This window comes from Prionailurus viverrinus, chromosome F1 (assembly GCF_022837055.1).
Source record: "Prionailurus viverrinus isolate Anna chromosome F1, UM_Priviv_1.0, whole genome shotgun sequence".
Classification (NCBI taxonomy): domain Eukaryota; kingdom Metazoa; phylum Chordata; class Mammalia; order Carnivora; family Felidae; genus Prionailurus; species Prionailurus viverrinus.
In genome coordinates, this window is record NC_062577.1 from 34,181,677 (window position 1) to 34,208,937 (window position 27,261).

Sequence of the window (27,261 nt, forward strand, 5' to 3'; positions counted from 1 at the left end):
GAAAGTGGTTCATCAAGGACTAAGTTTTTAGTACTTAAAATTTACCATATGATCTTGACCAAATTTACCATATTTTCATGGGTTTCATGCCATTGAAAATGGTCATTCAGTATACTAACTAAAATGAAATTATTCCAATACAGTATTTCTGAAAATGATCATGTAAGTATACCCTAAATATGAAACTTATCATTACTTTGTACTATTCAATTGATTCTCTTTCAAAATACAACTGTTTTAACTGTTATTTATATTCATTAATTTATCACACATGTATCTCATGTCTGAAAGATACTTACCTCTATGAGGCTGGAGTGTATTCCAATCAGGTATGGCATCGGAGCACTAAATTGGAAATATATAATGTATATATTCATGAAGTTCATTAACACAGAAACAATATAAGTTATTCAGAAGGTTTAAAAAATTAAATTAATTAAATGTGCAGTTCTAATAGAGCCCACTACAGATAATTAAAATTATTCAATATATAAAAGTCAAATTTAATCTGAGAGGTCATTAATATATTCAAATTGAGGTTGCTTGGCATAAAACTCACAAAAGCATTTACAATTAAATAAAGAGTAGTAACACCTAAAAAAGCTTTTTTAGTTAGGAAGAATATTAGAGCCTAAGTAATAGTCCTGAGTTAAATCTTCCATATATTTCATATAAAACATATCCTGAATAATTAGCAAATTTTTTCACATTTCTTTTATATACCTTTTATATTCAATTAAATTCTTATTTCTACGATTCTCTTAAAAAATCATCATTGCTTCATACCTACTACACCACCAAAATTTTTTGAATCAGTTACCAAATATTTATTAAGACCTACTATGTGCCAGGCACTGTTTGGAAACTAGAAGTTCTTCCTCTACTGTTATCATTCTCTTTCCATACTATCTTTCTGCTCATGTACCTTGTCTTTCATTTAAATGTCGTACATTCCTATTTATCTCACTTTTGCTTTTATTAATAAAGTAATTTTAATGAATTAAAAAATATTCAAATATGTTTAAGCATGATACTGAATTAATTAATTCTACAGATAAAATCTGGAGCATACCAGTAGGACCTGGGCTAGGGTCTAGGTACAATAATAAGTGATATAAATAGAATAGATTCCTTTGCAGATCTTATACTCCAGCAGAGCATACAGACATTAAATAATCTTTGTGACATAAAATCGGGCTTACTTAGTAACTTCAAAAACATCTCTCATGAAATACACGAAGGGAATTATCCAACTTGACATTTCAAAATCAAAATATTATTTAACAAGAAAACGTGAGAATGGACAGATGTCTACAAAGGTGATAGAAGATATGCAAATAAATGGCTAAAACAATCTTTGACATTTCTTTTTATAGACATCTTTGTGTTATATTTAAGGCAAACATTTTCTATGTTAATGAAAACAGCCTTTTTAAAAGAATTTTCATAATTTTCCAAACATCACTTTCACTATCAGTCCCAACTCCTGTGTATCCACTTTGCTACTGAGGACCAGTAATAGATAAAGCTAACAGGCACCTCGACAGACCCAGTTTTTCAAACGAACCTCAAACAGCTCCAGATTTATTTGAAGCTGGCTAACCACTAACATATATCCAGAACTCACAAAAAAAATAAGGATGGTTAAAGTTTTTATTTGACTCCTCATTATCCTGTTCATTACTTCTTATTGTACTAGATTCTAATTTTCTTTTGTAGCTTTGTTCCTCCATATATATATATATATATATATATATATATATATATATATATATATATTAAATATAACAGACCATCTGGAATTGATCTGATATTTTGGATCATTTGACTGAAAGTTAAGAACTATTTACAGGCCTTGATATCCTTAAGACCTAACAGATTTTCTGCCTTCAAAAGGAAACAGGAGGAAAAATGTGGACTGTTCCACTTTTGCTTAAATAAAGGAAGGCTGATTACTTCCCTAGCTCAAGTTCTCATCTCTGGAATCCCTTCTGGGACTCCACAGAAGACATAAAATATATGTCACTAACTGTTCTGGGCTCCCACACTGGGTTCAGAACATTTTCACAAAACAGGATAGGCAAATCCCAAGATCTTAAATATGTCAAGCTGTCCCCACATCCAAAATAGTAGAAAATTATTCAAGTTACTGTGCAAACTTCCAATTTACCCCAGGTTAGGTTATCCTACCCACAAAATTTACAACATAGTAAGTCTGTGGTATCTCAAATTTCTAAGTACATTTTAATATAATGAGTGTTGGGGCACCTGGGTGGCTCAGTCAGTTAAGCATCTGACTCTTGATTTCAGCTCAAGTCATGATCTCACGGTCCTGAGACCAAGGACGAGTCGGGCTCCATGTTGGGCTTGGAGCCTGCTTGGGATTCTCTCTCTTCCACTCCCTCTGCCCCTCCCTCTTATGCACACACATGAGCACATGCTCTCTCTTGGTGGGAAAAATAATAATAATATAATGAGTGTTAATCAAAAAATATGTAAGCCTCCTAAAATTAACACTTATTATTTCCATTTTAGTTGTTAGAGGAACACTTGAGTGGATCAGATTTCAAAAAATCAGAGCCCACTGTGCTGACAGCTCAGAGCCTGGAGCCTGTTTCAGATTCTGTGTCTCCCTCTCTCTCTGCCCCTCCCCTGTTCATGCTCTGTCTCTCTCTGTCTCAAAAATATATAAATGTTAAAAATAAATAAATAAACAACAAAAAAAATCAGAGCCCAAAGTAGCAGCTAACCTATTGAAGTCCTATGAAATACATCTAAGGTAACATTTTTTAAATTTCTTGAAAGTTAGTTATTTCTTAAAATATAAAAAATAAATGGGGCGCTTGGGTGGCGCAGTCAGTTAAGCGTCCGACTTCAGCCAGGTCACGATCTCGCGGTCCGTGAGTTCGAGCCCCGCGTCAGGCTCTGGGCTGATGGCTCAGAGCCTGGAGCCTGTTTCTGATTCTGTGTCTCCCTCTCTCTCTGCCCCTCCCCCGTTCATGCTCTGTCTCTCTCTGTCCTAAAAATAAATAAACGTTGAAAAAAAAAATTTTTTTTTAAAATATAAAAAATAAATGTTTAGCAATTATTAAGCTGGAATAAAAATTCAATAAAGGGTTCCTATGTAGAACTTAGTAATAAAGTAACTTCTAGCTTTTTCTGTGAAATTACTGGGTACCTCTAGGTGTTTTTATCTCACTAATACCTAACAAAATCAAAAACATAGAGATGTCAAAACTGTAAAAATTATTAATCTAGAGCATAATTTATTAAAATGATTATGATGTTTTGCATATAGATTTTATAGAACATATTTTATAGACAGATTTTATGTTTTATAAAATACACATTCTACTGAATAGTTTCTTTCTCACGAAAACTGGATTGTGTGCATCCTAAGATTTAATCAGCCAAATCTCATGAAAAGTAATTCTGCAACCCTTAGCTGAAATCTCCTAATTAGATTTGGGTGTTAATAACTCAGGAAGAGATCCTTGGCGACACTGATGTTTTATCATCCACATGCAAAACTGTCCTACATCTTTCTGTCAACGAAGTCATTTTGCAAAGATAGCATACAGAAGGCTCTATTAGGAATGCTTCTTCTGTTGGGTAGCAATTAATCTTTAGTCAAAAGTAATCACCCTCTAACTGTTTTTTGTTTCTTTTTTGGTTTTCTTACAGAGACCACCCATGGGTAGACTGTAATAGCCGCCTATTAACTTAGGTAGTCCAAACACCATGATTTTCCATTTATTTTTTAAGAAACAATTCTCTTTCATGGAAAGAAGAGTCATATAGGTTCCCAAAATAAAAAGGTGACTCAGCCACTCTTGAACAAATAATGAATGATTATAATTTTACTGATACTAGGGTCATACTACCTCTTAGGTGTTTAAGGACTCAGAACGGTTGAGAGTGTGTGGCAACATCATGAACTTGCCACATTAAAGTTCTGTCTCTATCTCCCATAGTAAGAATACATACCATGAGATCTGCACCCTTAAGAAATTTTTAATTCTGTAATACAGCATTGTTAACTCTAAGCACAATGTTGTGCAGTAGATCTCTACAACTTAACCATCTTGTATAAGTGAAATCTTATACCTGTTCAATAGAAACTCCCATTTTCCCCTTATACTGACAGATTAACAGAAAAAACGTAGATGGTGTCATTTCCTCCCAGTCTCCTTCCCTACCCTACCAAGCAGTGTGGGCCATTTCTTCCTAGGTGTCTCCTCATCTATGTTTCTTTTTTCATTTTATTTATTTACTTTGAGAGAAAGAGAGAGTGTGTGCAAGCGGGGGAGGAGCAGAGAGAGAGGAAGAGAGAGAAAATCCCAAGTAGGCTCTGCACTACCAGCACAGAGCCCAGTGCGAGGCTCAAACCCACAAATTGTGAGATCATGACCTGAGCTGAAATCAAGAGTCGGATGCTTAACCAACTGAGTTACTCAGGTGCCCCCAACCATGTTTCTTTTACATGCCTCTGATGTAAGCCTTACAGTACTACAGTATTACTCTGTGTTCCTCTTGTGTGTGCATGTGCATGTGTGTATGTGCTCCATACACATATGGGTGAAGTTTTTCCTCCGTGTGGATACTGCAAGGGCAGAAATGAAGTTTTGCTCATTACCTTACTCTATGCACTGCTAGGCAAACAGGTGTTCTCTATATATTTGATGTACAAATGGATGGATAAATGAAGGAATGAACAAACAGGTTAGCAAGGCTCCATCAGTAGACCAACATGCTATAAACCTGCATGGTCACAAGATGGCATTATGGCTCTCCACAGTCTGTCAACACCAGAGATACCAGGTGGGAAAACAAAAAGACTTCCAGAAAAAGGGTTATCTCGGGATTCAGAAAGTTCCAATCACCTTAAAGGAGTGGCAAATATACATCTATTCCATCAAATCTTCCTGGTGCTATTTTTGAAGTGAAATATAAAAATGTCTTTATTCAAAAACCATGATATTGGAGGGATAATCTCTAATATTTTTCTCCCTTTTTGCATACAAATCAGCATGATTCTAGATCATTTGCAAAGATGCAAGGGGAAGAAAACCATATTCCCCAAGAAATAGTTTAGTCTATAAAATTTTTTGACAGAAGACAGCTAGAGTCTTAGGCAGCTATTTGAAAGAAAGAAAGAAAGAAAGAAAGAAGAAAAGACAAAAGAAAAGAGAAGAGAAGAAAAAGAAATCACAACACTCAGTTTCTATGATAGAAGTTGAGCCTATCATTGTGACCTTAACACTTAGGAAGTTTCAGATAACTCCTTGATTATCAATAACTGCTGTACTCTCTGGAACAGGGAACTGTCTGGCATGGAGGCTGTTAGAACTTATCCTAAAGGCTATTTCAAGGTTAGAAACTAGTAAGAAAATTCCAGGGACCAGGCTTCCTTCATCATAGTGGCAGCAGCAGAAGACCTTCATGCAGGGTTAGAAAGTATCGGGAAGACATCTCTGGGAAGAATAGCACAGAACTAACTACACCACAGAATAGCTTCTAAATAGCAGTATTTTAGAAAGTCTTAAATGTATAGTCATTACAGACAACTGAACTCAAAGGCAAGTTACCTCCTAAGAGGTCAGAACATTTTTTTAAATTTTAAAAAAATTTTTGTTTTTGAGAGAGAGAGAGAGAGAGAGACAGAGTGCGAGCAGGGAAGGGGCAGAGAAAGAGGGAAACACAGAATCCAAAGCAGGCTCCAGGCTCTGAGCTGTCAGCACACAGCCAAACATGGGGCACAAACACAGGAACCATGAGATCATGACCTGAGCCAAAGTCAGACACTCAACCAACTGAGCCATCAGGCACCCCAGAGGTCAGAACACTTTAATAGAAAAACGCAAATAGCTTAACATTATATATGATAAAATATAATTCTAAGTTTCATCGTTAGAAATGCTAGTTCTTGAACCACTAACTTGACATGTATTTTTAAAAATCATGTATTGGGGCATTTGGGTGGCTCAGTTGGCTAAGTGTCCAACTCTTGGTTTTGGCTCAGGTCACAATCTCACAGTTCATGAGATAGAGCCCCACGTGGGCTGTGTGCTGACAGCACTGAGTCTGCTTGGGATTCACTGCCTCCCTCTCTCTCTCTGCCCTTCCCCCTGCTCACGGGTACACACGCGTGTTCTCTCACTTTCCCTCAAGATAAATAAACTTTAAAATAATAATAACAATAACAATAATTTTACAAATACAAAATTTTACAAATACAAATACAAAAATTTTACAAATACAAAAATTACAAAATACTTTTGTAAAAATTATATGAAACGAATAAATTTCAATTACTGAACACCATGTGCCAAGACCTATGGCATTGTCAATGTGAATCAAGTGCCATTTCTGCCTTCAAGGCTGCTAATATATACTAGTTATGTTGATCACAGAAAAACACTCTAAAATGAATACCTAAAAACCTATTTATAGATCTAGCTTAACTCTCAGACTTGTGTGTGTGACACTCCACAATTTAATTAAACTACAGTCTCCTGCCAAACTTTCTCCTTTCCAGTACTCAAAGGACTGAATGGCAGTGGTAGATCATTGGGAACTTACTTCAAAGCATTATCAATACTATTACCATGCTGTGGAAACACACAATATGTTAGTATCATCAATATGGGGCCAAATATATGTGGTATCATTACAATCACTTGATCTGAAGAGAGCTAGTCATAAAAATGGAACAGAAAACCTCTAGGTATGAATTTAAATGGCTCTCTCTAATCGTTGAATACTTTAGGTGAACTGCTTTCCATGAAACAAAAAACTTAAATACTTTGCTTCTGAAAGAGCTTTGTTTTTAATAATATAAACAAATTTATTATAGTCAAAATTATTTCCTTCTATGTGTGTATGTGCACATGCATGGTTTAGAGGAAACAAAACTGAATTCTTTAGAAGTAAGCTATGCCTGCAGAAGATGATTATGCACGAAGAGAACATTTTATCCTACAGTCCAGAAGAAGATCCCAAGGCTGCTGTTTCAGAGTCTAACCCTTGTCCAGCCTGAGAATATACACACTCTTCCAGAGGAAGAGAACAGAAGAGTTCCAGGGGTGTTGTTGAATTCACATTGGGTGAGATCATCGGGAGTTATTTCTAATGCCAGGAAGCATTTCAAAATTAGTCCCAACACTTTTCAACATTGCTTTTTTCCACGGTGGCTTAGGGTCGAGACTTTGATTTAAACCAGAAACTCAGGGAATCCCTGAATTAGAGGCAACCCATTTGCTGGTATTTGGTATTCAGTGTGCTACTGAGGGAACAGGGGTGAAGCAAAGTGTGTCCTGAGGTAAAGGTAATGAAAGTGTGCCCCGACAGAGGCAATATGGTTTCTGACAGGCTCTGAAGACAAATTCTGACACCTGGGATATGGAGTTCTTGGACTGATACTATAACTTCTGTACGGTTTTCTTAACCACAACTAAGGCTGTATTCGCTTCTTTTTATGCAATTATCTACACGACTGCAGAAGTAACTCACAAAATCTAAAGAACTTTATGTTTGCCAAACACACATTTTTTTTTTTTTTTTGGCCAGCTTTGAACAGAACTACTCTGCCCTCATAAAAGCAGCTTTTAATTTGGTTACTAATCTCGAGGCCAAGTTTCAGGGATTTCGTTGGTCTATACATACACCAACCTTCGCTAATCTACAAATAAACGGATTTTTTTCTAATCATACAGCCTGGATTTAAAGGAGTCTGGCAAAAGTCATCTTACCAGCAGTAGTCCAGCAGGTGCGGCGGAAGCACTGGGATGTATATGTGCTGCCAGTACATTGGGTATAGCAGGGCAACTGATCCATGGAGACAGGCAGTTAACTAAAATTTGCAAAAGGATAATAACAACGGTAAGTAGACGCCGATCCTCCAAACAAAAAGACATGCTCAAGTCATGCAAGATGAATGACAAACATAAAACAATTTATTTAGTGACCTAAATCGCATTGTCTGTACCAAATCTGCCAGAACAAAAACCGATCTGATGTTGCCAAAGCCCCTCTGAAGAATACTTTCAGCACAAGCAGCTTCCTGGGCATCTTACGGAGACAGTGATAACTACCTGAAAAGATAGCATTTGGGGTCAAAGCTTAGAACATAAATAAAAGTAAGACTGAAAAACTGGGTGAGCAGCTTAGGAGAAATTGTAGGAAATTACAACGTGTGCAGCACTCTTCGTGCCTCGCCCGGATTAATATACCACGATTAAATATGGAAAGGAAGGGAGGCTGAAAGCTCCTGAGGGATATCATTAGGGCAAATTGCCAAAGAATGAAACATGAGCCAGTCAGGAGAGTCTGGAAGCTGCGCTAATACCAGGGGACCTGAATGCTCGACAGTTGGAGCTTCAGTAATGTGTGAACTGCGGGTTATGGTATCAAGAGACGCTGTTCACTGACACACAGAATGTCACTATTGACCAGCGAGCTGCCCGAGCTTGACAGCTGTGCTACAGGAAGCCAAGTATATCATAATTCCATATTTAAACTGTTCATTTCAGATTAACATTTTGTTTCCTAGCCTTATATCACAACAGCTGCAAATACATCGATGCTATTTTAAAGGTAATTGCCATTCTAATTGTTTTGTTTGGGCAAGCAGTTAATTAAATATTTTTAAATGCCTAACAAAAGGATATCACTTTATCTTCCCTCCCTCCTACTGACCCTCATCAGAATTCTTTCTATGGGACTTTTTGTTTTCCATTTTAAATTACATTTCTGTAAGTGCTGATCCTTTTTTAATGTTTAAAGCAATAATTAAGTCAGCATTCTTCATTTTAAAGTTTTGCTCAAGTCAGCATTTCAAGCTTACTAATTAAATCATTTGGTTCAACTTGAAAATCGGGATTTAAAAATGCTACCATCTGAAAATGAACCAAAGACTTTCTCTAACCATTATTCCTGTTTTATTATACAAATAAATTAAAATTTATACGCAGTAATCAAATTAATTTAGAAGGATAAATGTATTAAAACAATTCAATCTTAATAGAGACATGTGTCTATATTTAAGTGCAAAATTGTCCCACTTAAAAAAAAATTTAAAGAAATCTAATCTGAACCAAAAACATAAAAATTTTGATTAAAATATATCCCTCTTCATCATATGTATTTTTCCAGTTAGATTTTTAATTAATTTTATATGGCAATTTTTTTTGTTTTTATTTACTATGCTATCATTAAAGGATTGTATTAGTACTAAAGGATTTTATTAGTACTTTGCACCTACAAGTTTTAATACTTTATCTACAGTATTCCTTCAATACCTATTATTTTAAAAAATCCCTTAATTAGAGCACAGAATATGCCACTAGGAGGCATTCAAATACTTTCACTTAACAATGACAGACCATGGGTTTGTCTTATTTGAACCCTCATAGAGGGAGATGAAATGGGGTTGATGTAACTTAGTCAAATTCTCTCAGGTACTCCCTCCTTGTAAATTAGGCATCTTTAAGGCTGTACCAACTCTTTCCATCCCTTCAGTGTAACCCAATGGGCCAAAAGCACTTACATAGCTTTGAAAGGCGGCTACTTTACTCAATTTCTCCATTTGTACACAGATGACTTTTAAAACAGCTCATTTAAAAGTTAAAAGGAAAACGTTCCTTTTTTATTGTTAAGAAAATAACAGTGTAACAAGAAGAAAAGTACATTCTCAAAATGAGAACTAAGGGTAACTTATTTTACAGAGTACACCCAGAGTCCAAAGCACTCTATTCAATGCTATCCAGACATTTCCCTATGTCCTTAACGCTCATCTTAAATGAAGTTATGAACTATTCGTTAGTCAGGCACTATAATATCATCTGATGAATTTGGCCTCATAGAGGGTGATTCCTTTATGTGACAACAGAGTTGCCAAACACCTGCAATGGCCAGCATGTGGCAAAGGGTCATCTCTGCTAACCAAGGTCCTCCAGGAAAGAAGGAAGTTCTACAGGGTTTGGCTGTAGGGGATAGGATATAGGGGATAGGTGACAGGGAGAGGTAAAAATACTAACTCTCCATAACCACGGTTTCTATCCTAAGCAATTAGGATGAATTATTTCAAGTAATACAGCAAAAGTGTTAGGTTCAGGTGGAACTATAAGGCATTTGTTTTTGCAAATATTGATTCTGTTAACTGCGAGATATCCAAGTGGAGATTTCCAAAGGAGGCAGAGGCATGCCAAAGACCCCCCATACTCCCCTAGCAGCATGTAATAGCTATGTGAGAAAACACTATTGCAACACATACTTTGTGGAAGAGATAATAAAGTAGTAGGTGAAAAAACACAACGAAGAAGAAATAAATTTACTAGGAAATGAAACACAGATTATATATATATGTAAGCTGTACAAAACAGTAAGTATGAAGTATATCATAGACAAAATTAGGGTTCTGCCACTAAGAAGTTTGTGTAACATCTGGCATATCTGCAATTATAAGCAGAGTTGTTTCCTAATCTTTAAAATAAGAAGTATATGCTAGGTGATCTGTAAACATTATCTCTGAGAGATGTATTTATTCTTAGATCAGATCAATTCTAACATGACGTATTCTTTGTAATAATTAACAATTTTTTTCCATATAGGTGGTTAATACAACCAGACTATACATCAGACCCACCTTCAAAATACATCCAAAGATCATCTCTACAACCTTTGAAGTACATGAAGTAACTGAGCAATTGGAAATACCATAATAAGTTACTTGCTTAATTCAAAAAACTTTTTCAGTGCCTGCTATGTGCTATCATAAATCTCTATCAGGCCGTAGGGACACAGTACTGAACAGTACTGAATATGGAACTTAACATATTAGTAGGGAAAGCAAACAATACAACGAAGTATATATTATGTCAGAGGTAAGTTCTATGAGGAAACCTACAGCAGGGTAAGAGGGTTGAGAGTGACAGAGGGGCTGTTTTAGACAGGAGGGTTAGGGACATACTCTCATGTGGTGACATCTGAACTGAGACCTGACTGATACAAGGGAGCCAACTGTTACAGCTCAGGGGAGAAGCACATTCCAGGCAGATGAAACAATGCATTCAAAAGTCCTGAGGTGGGAACAGACTAGGCATCTTCGCAGAGGAATAGGGAGGTCCACATGATTAGATTGAACTAAGTGGGAGAACGGCAGGAGGCGAGGTCAGAGAGGCAAGCAGGGTCAGAACTGGACGGCCTTCTGGGACCATACCTCTGAAGAGAGAGTGAACTGTCACAACCAGTTATTTACCTAGAACATTCTGACACCCATGCAAATTAAGAAAAATAAACTATGTATTTCAGAAATCTGGTTTGCAGAATAAAGTACTATAAAGAAATGAGATCAATTTATAAGCCAACTAAAAAGAATCTTTTGACCTGTAAGTTATTATCATAAATATATTGATTCTTTAAGCACACAGGAAAATGACAATCATAGTTCCTTGGACTAGAATTACCTAAGACCCTATCTACATCTGCTTCGTGATAGAACTAGAACTTGACACTGCTTTTCTAATATTCTGTCAGCTGTTTCTTTAATACCCCAGTTGTTCTTCATGAAAGCAAAGAGGGTGGGAAAAGAAGTTTCAGTTGTTTGAGTTAGAACATATCCCAGCCATTATGCTCTAGAAACTAAAGAAATAATAGATAAGGAATAATATATATTAGGCTGTAACTTTCAAAGAAAAACAAATTTGCCAAATAAAGATTTAAGAAAAAAACCCTTGGGGCGTCTGGGTGGCTCAGTCGGTTAAGCGTCCAACTTCGCTCAGGTCATGATCTCACGGTCTGTGAGTTCGAGCTCCACATCGGGCTCTGTGCTGACAGCTCAGAGCCTGGAGCCTGCTTTGGATTCTGTGTCTCCCTCGCTCTCTGCCCCTCCCCTGCTCATGCTCTGTCTCTCCCTGTCTCAAAAATAAATAAAAACATTAAAAATTTTTTTTAAAAATCCTTATAATCTTTGTTAAGTGGCATATGAATATTTAAATGCACATATCATTTCACAAAGCATACTCAATATATTGACTGGATACAGTCCCACAGTACTGACTAATGCACAATAAAATCATTAGGAACATGTACCTCCCATACACTACAATTATAAAATAAGCATACATGGAAATCATATGAACAGAAAAGAACTGATAAGGCCTATAAAATCAAGGGGAGAAACTTGACAATAAAAGTGGATAATAGTGAACTTAGAGAATAAAGGCACTTGGAACTTGCAGCCCCAGGCTACCAGGTCTAATGTAGATACTGTCATTGATAATATTAATAGCTGGTGTTAACATAATGCTTACCATGTGCCACGCACTGTTCTGAGTACTTGACGTACTCAGATCTAATCCTCAAAACAACCTTATGAAATAGGTTCTGTCGTCATTATCCCCATTTTACTGGTCAGGACACTGCAGCAAAGTTATGCCAACTGCCCAAGATCACATACCTAGAATGTATAAAAGCCACGATACCAACCCAAGTAGGCTCCTGAGGGCAACAGCCATTATTTTCAACTACCTTTTGACATACAAGCATTTAGGATTCCCAACATTATGGGGCTTTGAATAACATCTACTGGTTGAAAATATTCTATCTTAATTACACAGTGGAGAATGAGTCTCTGCACTAACCAATCAAGAACAGCTAACCTTTATAAGAAAAACTTGGGGTCTGTGACAGAGACCCAATTTACAAAACTTTCCTCAGGCATCACGGTGGGCAACTTCAGCAGGAAACCAATGCAACAGATTCTCTCAGATGTTAAAAAGACAATTGATAAAAATTCTACCAGTTATCATCTCATTTTGCATCTGCAAGAACATTTAGTTGGAAGCCAAACTAAAGTTCTTTCCCTTTTAAAACTAAGCAATGTGTTAAGAATTAAATAGACATATTTTAAGGAGAAAGCCACATTATCAGATTTGCAAGGAGACCACAGGTAAACAAGTCATCTAGTGTGTGACCACAATGAAAACAGCATAATTTTAATTCAACACACTTTGTAAATAAAGATCTCATATGGACACAACACCACTCACACATCTCTTAGATTGTGCCTCATCCTTATGGATAAGTCCTATTCGCTTCAGCTGAAGTTCTATATGAATTATTGAGGGGCAGATTTATATCCCCTAAGAATGTATTTATGCACAAAAACCAAGAAATATAGATTAGAGACTTCATTTGATTTTTAACTGAATCAATATTTAATTCAGAAATTTATGCACTATAAATAACTATAGGTATACAGAATAAATTGCTGCAGATGGGAACGTGATAAATTCCTCACGGAATGAAAAAAAACAAAACAGTGGAAAGCATAAAGAAACCATCTGTTTAAACACGTTTAATTTACATTCCCATTTAAGAGTTTAGACCAAAAAGAGTAGCAGCAGGTATCTGAAAACTATGAAGTTATCCCAACTATAAAATATTCTTACTTAAGCAAAATTCTAAAATTCAGATCAAGTGATAGCTTTAAGAAAACATTTGGAAAAATAGCAATTTTTATAATAAAAAAAGAGTATACACTTTTAATGCTTTTTTATACTAAAATATTACTTTATATTTCATTCTCTTTCTTCATCCTATTAGGATGGCAAATTCTGCTACTTAATTACTAAGAAAATCAATCTAGACGAACTTCTTTCTATCACACCCAAGGCCCTTGGAAAGTTCTAATCATCGCATCAATGATCACTGGTTTATTAGCTTTTCCTACCCAAACAATTCTAAATTTTTCTTGCTTCCTTGGTTCTTTTATGTATGCATTCTTTTAATGATTTTACAGATATGGAAACTGAAGCAAAGTTAAACCAATTGCTCAAGATCACACAACTACTAAGTGGGACACCAAACATGTGCCAGGCATTATTATTGGCACTGGGGTTATAGTAATGAACAAAAGAGACAAAAATATTCCTGCCTTTAAGGAGTCTGCCTTGTAGTTACCCTGTGTAAATCACCATTACTGTCATACTAACCTCTCCTCAACTCTGATTCTCTGTAACTGTCACATAAACATTAATATCAGTGGCTTCAAACGAATTTCCTTCCCTACATGATCTTTTCCTATTCCCAAATTTCCTGCCTTCTACTTGTCACTCTCAGAGTCAATTCAACAGCAGTTTTGCTTTTCCTGGAGAAGGCCCATCTACCTTCCCACCAAAATTTAAGTCTAATACCACAACATGGCTCAAATATATCTATCTTCTCTCCTCAAAAACTTGTAGACACTGGATTCTAAAGGACTATGGGTTAAGATATTAATGTGAATTATATAAAACTACATAATTTAGGCAATTATTTAGGAAATAAATAGTACAATTAAAGAATCACTGCATTTAGCAGTTGGAAAGAACCTTAGAGATTGTTCTTGTTCAATTCTCTCAGCTTTTAGACAAGAAACTTCAGGATAAAAGTTAAATGGCTTATATAAAGTAATCTAATTTTTTGTTTAAGTAGTCAGGGCTAAAGTACAAATCTCTAATTTAGAAGATGTCACTAATATAACTGCATGGCAACTGTATCCTGGGATAATGTTTTAAATAACCAATAAATAAATCCAATTCGTTGATGCTATTTTTTTAACTATTAGGCATCTTTGAAAATCATAATTCAAGATATGTTACCAGGAACAAAATAAAACTGGTTGCAAGCCATCAACAATTATTAAAGAGAAAATTGCCATTGCATAGCAATCACAAAGTTCTAAATCTTTGTAAGTCAGATTAATAACTCTTAACTTGTAAATCATATACAATTAAATGAGAATGAATAATTATACATATATTGTATATTCTAATATTAAAAATGTATATAATATTCCCATATATACTTATTGCAAATCAAATATATGCAAATATATGTATCTATACATGAACTAATGTATAAACATCTACAGGCATGTGAATATTTATAGGCACACACACACTTATTAAGTTACAATGTACTGGTAACTAAATGACATTAAGCTCATGGCCATTATATAGCAAGTAAATAAATAAATACCTGGTAAAGAGATTTGTCCTTTGTGGGCCATTCTATACTTCCTCTTCCTTACTTACTTTCAAACAGGCCTCTATATGTAACAAAAGTTTCCTTAAAAGTGTTTCTTTTTTTTTAAATTTTTTAATGTTTACTTATTTTTGAGAGGGAGAGAGAGAGAGTGCGAGCAGGGGAGGGGTAGGAAGAGAGGAGACACAGAATCTTAAGCAGGCTCCAGGCTCTGAGCTGTCAGCACAGAGCCCGACATGGGGCTTGAACCCATGAACTGCGAGATCATGACCTGAGCCACCCAGGAGCCCCTTCTTAACAGTGTTCCTAAAACTCATAAGATGAACTCAATTTCATCTTCCTCTATGGTCACTGTTCTAGTTCAGGAGCTAGTCATTCCTTGCTTTTTTAAAACTAGACTCCTGTTAGTAGGAATTTCTCTACCCCATTTTTTTCTTCTATAATGCCACCAGTGTCCTCTTCCCCCAAATAAACTGATCATATTATATACCTCATCTGCCTCCCTACAATCTGTGGGATAAAATCTAAGCCCCTTAATTTAGCAAACATGTTTCTTCACAATCTGGCTACTGTTTATCTCTCCAACTACATTATATAGCATGACATTTCTCTCTCTCTCTCTCTCTCTCTCTCTCTCTCTCTCTCTCTCCACACACACACACACACACACACACACACACACACACACACCAAGTAAATATTTCCTACACAAGAAGACATAAATTCCTTTCAAGAACCAGTGTCATACTGAAGTCCACTCTTTAGTATACTACTCTCCCTTTTACATTTTGCATATTAGAGTCCTTATCACGTTGGCTGGCCTTGGTTCACTTGACACCATAGGATTTATTTTTTAATTTGTATTTATTTACATTTATGATTCTAATTAATAACTTTAAAATTTCAAATATGTAATACCTGGCAAATAAAAATATGCATCAATGTACAAATGAATAAATCAATACTGTTTTAATTGATCTTTGGAAAACTTTACCAATGTTAAATATTTCCTTCAAAATAAAGGTCTTTCTTTTCTTCTCAGATCATTAACTATTATTTACTCTTTTCATAACACTATTTTTATCATTGTAGGAAATCATAAAAAATATCTGATTCATGGAAGCTGTGCCTTTAAAATATTACCCATTAACTCCAAATTCACTCTTTTTTACCTGCGTGGTAATGGATCTGTGCCCTTGATGACTTCTTCTTTTCCAGATAGCCTAAAGTCAGTAGAAGATGAAGTAGAACTTTGTCAGTACAGGGCACTGGAGATACACTGTAGGAGGAAAGTATTTTTGCTTCCTGTTCCAGTGTGCTCTCAGGCAGGATCCTACATGGCCTGTGCTTCTCCAGGGCTTGGCCCTGGCAGTACACCGTAGTCAGTAATGCCCACCAGTAATACCTGGTAGCTTCTTCAGAAGGTTTTGTAGCAGAATGCTTCTGGTGAGATATCTCCCCATGGCAATCAGCTAGTTATCTGGTGGCAGGTTAATTACATTGAAACTCTTCCATCATGGAAGAGGCAAGTCCATCCTCATTGGAATAAATAATCTGGATAAGGTCTTCTCTGACTATAATGTCTCTGCCAGTAACCAAAATCATTAGATGCATAGAATAACATGTCCATCAGCATGGCATTCTGCACAGCACTGAGTCTCATCAAGGTATTCATTTAATAGCAAAGTAAAGCTATGGGCACATGCCTATTAAGTTAACCAGTCTTACCCATACTTATAACCTAGAACCAACTGGCCTAATTGAATAGTAGAACAGCTTCCTGAAGACTCAGTCATGATGCCAGTTGGGAAATTATATCCTGAAAGGGTAGGATTCTATTCGACATGATGCAGGATATGCTTTAAATCAGAAAGCATTTTATGGTGCTGTTTCTCCAACAGCCAGAATACATGGAAGTAGGAATCAAAGGGTGGAAGTGAGAATGACTGTCTCATTATTACGCTTAATAACCCATGTGTGTAAGTTCTAGCTCCGGTCCTAGCAGTTTATAAAGAGCACTTCTGGTCTGGAGATCTTACCTCCCAATAGATAAAGGCTTCCCTGTGCATTGGAAGATGAGATTGCCACCTCACCATTTGGGGCCCCTCATATCACGGAACCAACAGGCTAAAAATTGGAGTTAACCTACCAGCTGGAGTGATTGATTTCAATAACCAAAGGGAAATTGACTTGTTTCTGCACAAAAGAGGCAAAAAAACCACGTGTGGAACCAGGAGATTCTCTGGAGTACCTCTTAGTATTTCTATGCTTAATAATAAAGGTTAATGGAAAACTACAGCAATCACAAAAAAAAAATGCAGGGGGACCCCTGGGTGGCTCAGTCAGTTGAGCATCTGGCTTCAGGTCAGGTCATGATCTCACAGTTTGGTTCATGAGTTTGAGTCCCACATCAGGCTTGCCGCTGTCAGCGCAGAGTGCACCTTGGATCCTCTGTCCCCCTCTGTCTGCCCCTCCCCCACTCATGCTTTCTCCCTCAAAAGTAAATAAACATTGGGGTGCCTGGGTGGCTCAGTCAGTTGAGCGTCTGACTACAGCTCAGGTCATGGTTTTGCAATTCGTGAGTTCAAGCCCCGCATTGGGCTCTGTGCTAACAAACAGCTCAGAGCCTGGAGCCTGCTTCAGATTCTATCTCTCTCTCTCTCTCCCCCACCCCTGCTCATGCTCTGCCTCTCTCTGTCTCTCAAAAATAAACAAATGTTAAAAAATTATTTTAAGGGGCGCCTGGGTGGCGCAGTCGGTTAAGCGTCCGACTTCAGCCAGGTCACGATCTCGCGGTCCGTGAGTTCGAGCCCCGCGTCAGGCTCTGGGCTGATGGCTCAGAGCCTGGAGCCTGTTTCTGATTCTGTGTCTCCCTCTCTCTCTGCCCCTCCCCCGTTCATGCTCTCTCTCTGTCCCAAAAAAAATAAATAAAAACGTTGAAAAAAAAATTATTTTAAATAAACATTTAAAAAAAGCAGAACAGTTGTGGATTCAGACCTTTTGGGAGTGAAAGTTCATATCACTACACCAGCTAAAGAACCCAACCATCTGAGGTTCTTGCTAAGGGTGAAGGAAATACAGAATGGGTACTGAAATAAGGAGGCCATAAATATCGATACTGTCTCATGATCAGTTACACAAATAAGGGATATAGTCACTTCGCATGTTTTTTATTTGCCTTTCACATGCACGTGTTCATTTTTACCTGCTTACCATTTTTTTCTTCTACTTCTCATTTTTATTTTACATATAGGTTGTTGGTGATTAACAGAAATTTAAATGTGATCGCAACTGAATAATTACAATGGCTCTTAGGACTGTGCTTTTCCTGATTTAGGGAAATGTCTACATTGGTAAAAAGGATAGCTATATCTTAAAGGAAGATATATAGATTTGATGTGTTGTTGCGTAGGAAGGACAAATGTGTACAGAAGGGTGTAAATGGAAGATGAGTATCTAAAGGGGTGGACTGTACCTGTTATCAATTTACTGCCTAATTTACCTCCTTACTGTCTGATCTATGAAAATGGATCTGTGCCCCTTGGCATTTATTCCTTTTAACTGCTGGCATGATATTAAGCTTTGTCAGGAAAGGTCACTGAAGAGACATTTCAGGAAGAAAGGGTTTTGTTTCCTGGTTCCAGGATACTCATTCAGCAGGCTACCGCAGAGCTTACGGCTTGTCAAGGGCCTGGCTTCCTCAGGGCCCAGGTCCTGTAGCTTAGGTGGCTACCAGGCCCCCATGTAATAGGCAGCTCCTATAGCACCTGACCCCTATAAATGATAGTGGCCAGAGGTTTCTCCCAGCACTCCCCACCGTAGGCAGTTTTGTAGCAGTAGTGCCTCTGGCTCCTACAACGCTTGCAGCCTTTCCAGATCTTAGCTGCTATAATGCAGGAAGCTTCTGCATATGGTTACTGCAGGGTGCAACTGTCAGCAGTACTGAGCAGCCAGCAGCTTCTCTTGGCAACACCCTCCACTCCAATGCTATTTCGGGCGAGTGTCTCCAGTGAGACAACCCTGATAAATAGCTTCCCCTCAGGTGGGCTCACAGTAGTGTGTTGCCAGTGAGGTATCTCTCTGCGAAGAGATTCCTCAGCACTCCTAAGGTGGCTTTTTCTAACAAGTTTGAAAGGATGATGTCTGTCATCCCAAGGGCAGGTTTCCAACAAATTCTGCCAGTGTCGCACCACAACAACTTCTAATAAGCCATCTAATGAGCCACGGCTCTGGCCTCTTCAACAGGATCTAGATCTCAGACCCAGGTGGGGCTCCTTCCTTGGGTATTCTATTTCAGTCCTAATTCTAAGGTTAGTAGCTGCTTTATATATGCTATGCCTATATTCTTTAGCATTCTCTTCACTGCTTGCTAGCCCATCCCTTGTTACTCCAGTCCCTTGTCTTAGCTTTAAATTCTTTATAAACTTATAAACTTCAGAAGTTGTGAAATCTGTATTGTTATTATTATTACTACTATTATTTAAAGAGGCAAGTGTCAAAGGGACAATCAAACAGACACATTTTTACTTGTCAAAAAGACAGATTTCTACTCTGGCATTTTCAGTATCAAATGGACACTCCCTACTTCATAATACAATTAATAAAAATTTTATTTTAAAAACTTTTCTGATATCCACAATTTAAAAAATTAGTTTTAAATACACGCACACACATGCACACACACACCATGGTTCTAACCTGCAAAGAGATAAATATCTAATACAAGACTTCCACAAACTCACTAGTAATTCTAACTTGAGAGAAAGTGTATGGTAAGTACTACAGTAGTTCAGATTGAAAGAATATAATGGCGGTTAGTGACAGAAACTCTGCCTCTGAAGAGCAAGCCAGATTTTGGAAAACATTCAGAGGGATGAAGACAGAAGCATTCAAAACACATCTGAAGAAGACCCAAAAAAGTGCACTTTCAAGCATTGACTCAAAAAATTATTGCCAGAAACCTACTATGTATCAGCACTGCCCGAAGAGGTAGGTAGTGACTGGTAGTTACTGTAGTGCCTGGACGGAGGAAGGTCCCTGCCTCGAGTTTATAGGAAGTGATGATGAAGTTAAAGAGCAAGCAGCTCACAGTGTGCACTATGTAATTCCTGGCTAGAACTACTCCTCTAATCATCACCATCATTTTATGTAAATGCAGATAATGCTAACATGCAGTATAGACATCTGAAAACAATGTTTGTGGGAAATGACAACTGCCTGAATTAAGACAATGGGCAGTTGGAATGGAGCACAGGGGTCCCAGAAGAAAGGATTGAGGAGGAAGGATCTACAGAACTTAGGTGGGGGAGGAAGATGAGACGGGGGGTGGATCCCCTCCCTCAGCCCCTTAGCAGGATAAGAAGATTATGGGATGCAGTCCATCCAGGAAATGCTGAGTGAGGTAGCCACAGTGAGTTACACTTATATTTATATAAATATAAAAGGTACATTTAAAAATAAACCAATTGATCTCGATAGTAGTTTTACTAAGGAAACGAACAATACATATATAATTTTTCTTATATTTAAGATTGAGAATCATGAACAGCACAAAATTCAGTCATTCCAGATTGAAAATACTACAGTAAACTGAAATCTTCTGAGGTTGCTTGTGGGGAGATGGGAGTAGTGGTAGGAACAAAACTCACAGAACCGAGCGATTGACAATATGCCCCTTAGCTAGTGACACAACTGTTATTTAAAACAATTGATTTTTACATTAAAAGTCAATTGTTTACTTTTAAAGGGAACAGATGGACTAAACCAGAAAACAGAAATATGTGCGCATTTCTGTGAAGAACAGAACTATCGCCACAAGAGTTGCACAATACAAATACCTCCAGTTTTCCTGTCGTAGAAGTTTCCTCTGACTGACCTCCACACATATCTTCCAACAGAGTGTTACAGGGCTACCACAATGGTCCTATTTCCATACTCAGGTCACATTTACTTAGCACTGAGTGAAAATACGATGTTCAGAGGAGCAGTATACACATCAAACAATACATTGGTAAGTAGAATTCTTAACCTACAGTTTCAGCTGACATAATTGGTTGCTAAGGGCTTTGGGAAGAATTAAAAATCTAAAAATTGTTCCTAGAATATCTCTCCCTGAAAGGTCTTGATAACAAAGCACCATTCTGCTGCAGCTTTAAAAACACAGGGGGTGAAAAAATACACTTCAACAGTCTTAACTAGGAACTAGACCTGGATGATCTTTGTTCTCCCATCAACCGTCCAATTCTTAATCTCCAGAAAGATTCTCTGAACTTCAGATTTCAGATTAAATGCTGATACAGGTGGTACCATTAAGAGACAAATCAATATGTAAACTCTAGATGGAGAGGTTAAAATCCCCCGGATTCCCCTTCAGTCTGACCCTATAAAACCTACAGTTTTAAAATCTATTTTAATAGTTGATTTTCCAGAGACCACAAGATTTATTTTTGCATATGCCCTTGATGGAATTAATGAGAGAAAGAGAGAAAAGCATATGCTTAAATGCCTGGGGGCAACTAGATAGAACAAAGGAAGATATTACAGTTTATTAACACAATTCCAATACTCACAGCATATTGCTTGCTCTCAATATTCCAGAAAGAATATGCATTATACAATCCAATCTCTGTAACTAATGTGCTTATAGCCTTTAAGAGGGTGATATTTACCAGCTAAATATTGGTCAAAATAGTAGCTAACATTTAGACATCTGCTTTAAAGAGAAGCATTTCTTCCACCTGCTTCTACAGGCCACAAAGATACACTCTAGTTAACATATTACTGACAGGATGATGAGAAAGCTCCTGTCAGACGCCGGCCAGCCGGGTGTTTGAGACAAAATACACAGCCCCAGCTGACTAGTTAAAGAAAGTCTGGTGAGGTACAATTATAGAGGCATATGACAAGACTTCATGCCTGACTGATTTGAGAACCAATGACATGACTTTAAACAGCAATATTCTCTACCTCTGGTCACAAAACAGCAATAAGTCAACTGATATACTCTTGTAATACCATGATTTATTCCTTTGCTTTGAATACATGAGACTTTGGTATGATGTTCTGCTAGTCTACTCGAGATTCTCTTGGGACTTAAACATCTAGGGCCTGCCTACAGCATGTATAAAATCAATGTTCTTGTTCAGGATTACCAGGAACACTTCTGTGTATAGTTGATAATGTATATACCAATAGATTAAAGACTAAATTGTTTATGTCCCAATTCATAAAACTTAAACACAGAAAAATGTAATAATGGGTCCTGAGAAAGTACCACACTTTAGTGGGCAGGGAGATGGGATCCATGGATGATGGGGATTAAGGAGGGCACTTGTGATGAGCACTGGGCATTGTATTTCAGTGCTGAATCATTAAAGTCTACACCGGAAGTTAATATTACACAGTATGTTAACTAAGTGGAATTTAAATAAAAACTTGAAAAAACAAAACAAACAAAAAATACAACACTTTAATGGGGGAGGGGGACTCATTAAAAGTGTGAAAACATACGACTCTTGATACTTTTGCTAACATATTTCAAAATTAACTTTTTTAAAAGTTAATGTCTATAAATTACAAATTATAATTTTAACTACAAACAGCACCTAAGAAAAGACCTTTAAGTAAGCTGATTGATTCTCTCCCAGTGTATCTTCACTAAAACACCCAGCAACTAGCAGGTTGACAAATATGGTTCTAATAAAATAGAAGTTTTATTAAAGAGTAAACCCAAACAAACAAAATTCCTAAAACTATACAGAAAATTATAGATCCAAAGACGCCTTAAGTTACATGTGCTCTTCCAATAGTTAAAATTTTGGCTGTAGACTTAAACAATGACAAATGAGTAAAACACAATTTGTTGCATTAATACTAAATACAGTGTAGTCTTCAAGGCATATAGAATGAGAATGTAAAAAGCTTAAAAGTCAGTCAATTCATTGATACTTAACTCTTCCTTCCTTGGGTGTTTCAGATATTTCACTAAATTCTTCCTAAAATATAGTTTATTTCTAATTTATGTTATAGTACCAGTCTTTGACCTTAAATGTTACTATGCATGGAATTTACAGAAGATCTAGAAATAGATATATGAATTTTTCAAGATAGATTTAAGTAAACAGCTTCCCCCACACAAGAAGGGTAAGGAGGTCATGAAAGCAAGCGTGAATTATGTTTCTTTTATCAGTACTACTGCCCCAGAGAATGAATTAAAACGAAGCTGGTAACTTAGAAGTGACATCACCATCGAGTTTTCATGAATTGTCATAAACAATTGGTAAAAGTTTACCTCAGACATAAGAAACAACTCCCTGAATAATACCAAGTCTTTATTAAAATAATTTTATTATTTAATTCAAATAAAGTGAAAGGGTAGGCATGTTAATTTTTACTCTAAACTGCAGAACTAGTCCATTATAAAATTATAGCTAATAATCATTGAATCAACATTGAATGCTATGCAAATACAATTCTCAGCATTACACATATATGTATATATACACATGTGTGTATATATACATATGTGTTTATATAGCTATACAGAGATAGAGATATCTCAATCTTTACAACAACCCTATGAGATTATAACTATTACTACCATTCTCCCAGTTAACATGCGAAGAAATAGTCACAGAGAAGTTATCCAGTTATTAAGATGTGTTTATAAATTGCAATAAAGAGTAACACCACTATTGTATAGTAATCATATACTCAGATTTATTTCAAATGTTTTTGCAAATAGGGAAGCATATACGTTCATACGCATAGCTCACTCCTGCACTTCATTTAGATCTCTGCTCAATATTACCTCATTAAGAAGCTTTCCATGACCACCCTATATAAAACTGAGGCCTGCCCCTCACCTTTCAACCTGTACACACACTCTCCTTATCATTTATCCCTTGGTATTCACCATAATAAGACACAACAGCTATTTTCATTCAATTCTGTTTCATCTGTTCAATATACGTTCCAAGAGTGTTTGGACTTTGCTTACTACTGAATCCTTAGTGCCTACAAAGTGCCTACCATATAGCAGGTTTCATGATAAGAATCAGTTCCTAGGCCTCTGAGACAGTTTGTACAATCTTTGTAATCTTCAGGACAATATCCATATAGAAATATTATTTATAACCTTGAAAAAATCATGTTTAAAAAATGAGGAAGAGAACAGGGAGAAGGAAGAATGGTTTTACCTCAATGGTAAATTAAAAATAGAAAAGCAAATATATAAAAAGTCCCAAATGATTCAGATTACATTTCTCAATATCATTTTAAGAAAATGCAAATGACCTGTCAGGACTTGTGCTTGTTCTCTGACTGTACTACATCATGTCTCCATACTTACGCCTTTAAATGTACACAATATGTTTTTCAATATGTAAAATAACGTATTTTCAATTTTTTTGGAAAAGTGGGTATATCAACATTGTAATTCAAAATCTCAAAATTGTATTTTTTCAAATAACAAGTAATGGAAATAAACCAGACCAGGACACTCAGCTTCACTCTACGTGTCTCTAATTAGCTATTTGGCCTTCACATGACCATTTAGTCTCTCTAAACATACATCTTTTCATTGTTGAATACTACATAGATATCTTAGAGAACTCCTAAAACTGCTTCCAACGTACTAAAACTTTACAGAATGAAGTTTTTTATTTTTACGATGGGAGAGCAAAACATAAAAACATTATCTTATTCTTATCAATTAACCAAATTTGTAAGGAAGCAAAGTCATGCAACACTAAATGTTTTTAATAAATATCTTGTTCATTACTCAAAATTATATTTACATTAAAAATTTTTAGTAAAAATATTACAATTTTAATACTTTGTAGAAAAAAGTTAGGACACCTAGCAAAATACTTTTGAATATTCTTCTCTGACCCAAGAAAACTCTTATTCTCACTGCCTTTACCACAATAGTGAAGACCTTCCAAAAGAACATTTCAGTGAGTAGCATAAAACCTGTGATTAAAAAAAACAGAATGGTACTCTGACTTTTAAGTTATTATCAGCCTGAAGAGCTCCTCCAAATCAGAACTATTATAGAATCTACTCCCAAACCACTACTTGGCAACAAAGATGAATCTACCTATTACCAGGTTAGGATAGCAGCTATTATCATGGCCCCTTGATTTCTTTCAAGTAGTTCCAATGGAAAAAGCCACAAGTGAATAATAAAGACCTCATAATAGCTCTTAAGAATTCTTTATATGGTAGAAGGCACTAAAATGAACTCTGGAGAGTTAAAAAGAAAAAAAAAACTCTCATCTCCTGATAAGAAAAAATAATTAACCTGACTTAATGCATCTGAGAAGGCCTTCTATAAATCAGACTTTTGTACTTCAAGAGCCAGATTAAAACCATATATCAAAAAAGTATGTAGATATTGTCTTGTTAATACACATAGAACATTTCTAAGTCTGCAGAGGTTCGTAGGTCTTTTTGTGAAATGCTCAACACGTTCCACTTAAAAGGAGAAGTGTGAAGTACTTACAGTGCTTAATTTGCTAGAGGTAATAATGACGCGCCTCTCATGCAACATGCTGGCGTATAGTTGCAGCATATTATTCACATCCACGGCAACAAAATATTCTGTAAGATTTCTCTGTACAAGTGAAGAGTGATTGTGTAAGTTATAGCTCATGCTGATTATGAAGGAAAATATTTTATACATTTACCAACAAGTCTTAAGGTTCAAAGGAGGTTGTTATTAAAAATGGTATTCATTAAAATAATTAAATGTGATACTATCCTGCTGCCACACGAAGCACGTAACATTCTATTATTATTTGAAACATAATCCTACCCCAGGAAAATGTTTCTCAGAGGGCAATCAGAGGATCACACATTTTCCACTCTCCCTCCCCAAGTACTTATAAAAGAAGCCCATTTCCTGGGCTCCAATTGTAAACCTGCTGAATTTTAATCTTTAGACTATGGATCCAAGAATCTGGTTTTTTTTTTTTTTTAATTTTTTTTTTCAACGTTTATTTATTTTTGGGACAGAGAGAGAGAGAGCATGAACGGGGGAGGGGCAGAGAGAGAGGGAGACACAGAATTGAAACAGGCTCCAGGCTCCGAGCCATCAGCCCAGAGCCTGACGCGGGGCTCGAACTCACGGACCGCAAGATCGTGACCTGGCTGAAGTCGGACGCTTAACCGACTGCGCCACCCAGGCGCCCCAAGAATCTGTTTTTTAAAAAGGTATTCCTGATAGTTCTTATATACACTGAACTTTGAGAAATGCTGTTCCAGAAAATACATTTGAGTCTTTTTATGTTTGCCAATCACTCAGCAGACGGTATCATTGCCTGATACTATGTACTACGTACAAGGAACCCAGAGGATGAGATGGATTCATAAAGCAGATCTTTGGTCCTTTATTAAGGAAAATCCCTTTATATCCCATGTCAGACCTGCTCTATTCCACCATAACCAAATTAATTTGGGGGTTATCCTAATTTGATTCCTTGATAGAACACTACATATTATTTCCCCCACATACAAACAAAATTGGGCTAATCTACATTAACTTTGACATTCAGATCCACTCTTTCTTATTTTTAACTTTCTGTACTCAAACTTAAGCATATCAGAAAGTTATAAAGTAATGAAGAGACTGAATAAGATATGATAATCAACTGAAACCGTAGTACCAGGTAGACTATGACTTAGAAAGCCTAAAATTTTTTAGTTGGGCAAGGAAACAAGAAATCTAATTTTCTTCAATTTCCAAAAGGCAGAAATTCTACCAGGACCAACTAGTAATGGCAGGGTACCTAACAAAAACTATAATATCAGTGAGTGATGCTGAATTTAGTGGGGAGAAATTCATTTCTTGTGTTGTGTATTTGAAGACTACCTTACCTTCCAATTCAACTCTTCATATACAAAATTACTTTTATGGCATTTAACATTAGTATTTTTCCTATAATATCAAAGAATGTAATTTCTAGATGGAAAAATATTTCTCAACACAGAATGCTGTGTTGATAATCTATTTCAGGCCCACATTCCAAACAGCTTCATCTAATCTTTTCACAGGACTTATCTGGACGCATCTGTACTAAAAATACCACTGACAGTCTCGGTTTGATATTGGAAAATTCACAACTGTCTTCCTAGATTCCACTCACTCATAACCCATGTACTTTTGGAAACCAAACACTTAGTAGGTCTGAAAACATTTTGGGAAGAACAATAGAGTTCTAAAAAAAAATAATA

At 36.4% G+C, this 27,261-nt stretch overlaps 1 protein-coding gene across 3 annotated transcripts in view; it reads right to left on the reverse strand.

Annotated features, from left to right (window-relative positions):
* DENND1B (DENN domain containing 1B) overlaps positions 1-27,261 on the reverse strand; it is a 255,847-nt gene that overhangs the window by 93,781 nt on the left and 134,805 nt on the right. For all 3 annotated transcript variants that reach the window (XM_047840394.1, XM_047840395.1, XM_047840393.1), the window contains 3 exons: positions 25,532-25,642; positions 7,752-7,852; positions 300-345 (listed from right to left, as the gene is read on the reverse strand). In XM_047840394.1, coding sequence (XP_047696350.1) covers positions 300-345; positions 7,752-7,852; positions 25,532-25,642 — 258 coding nt within the window. The remainder of the gene's footprint in view (positions 1-299; positions 346-7,751; positions 7,853-25,531; positions 25,643-27,261) is intronic.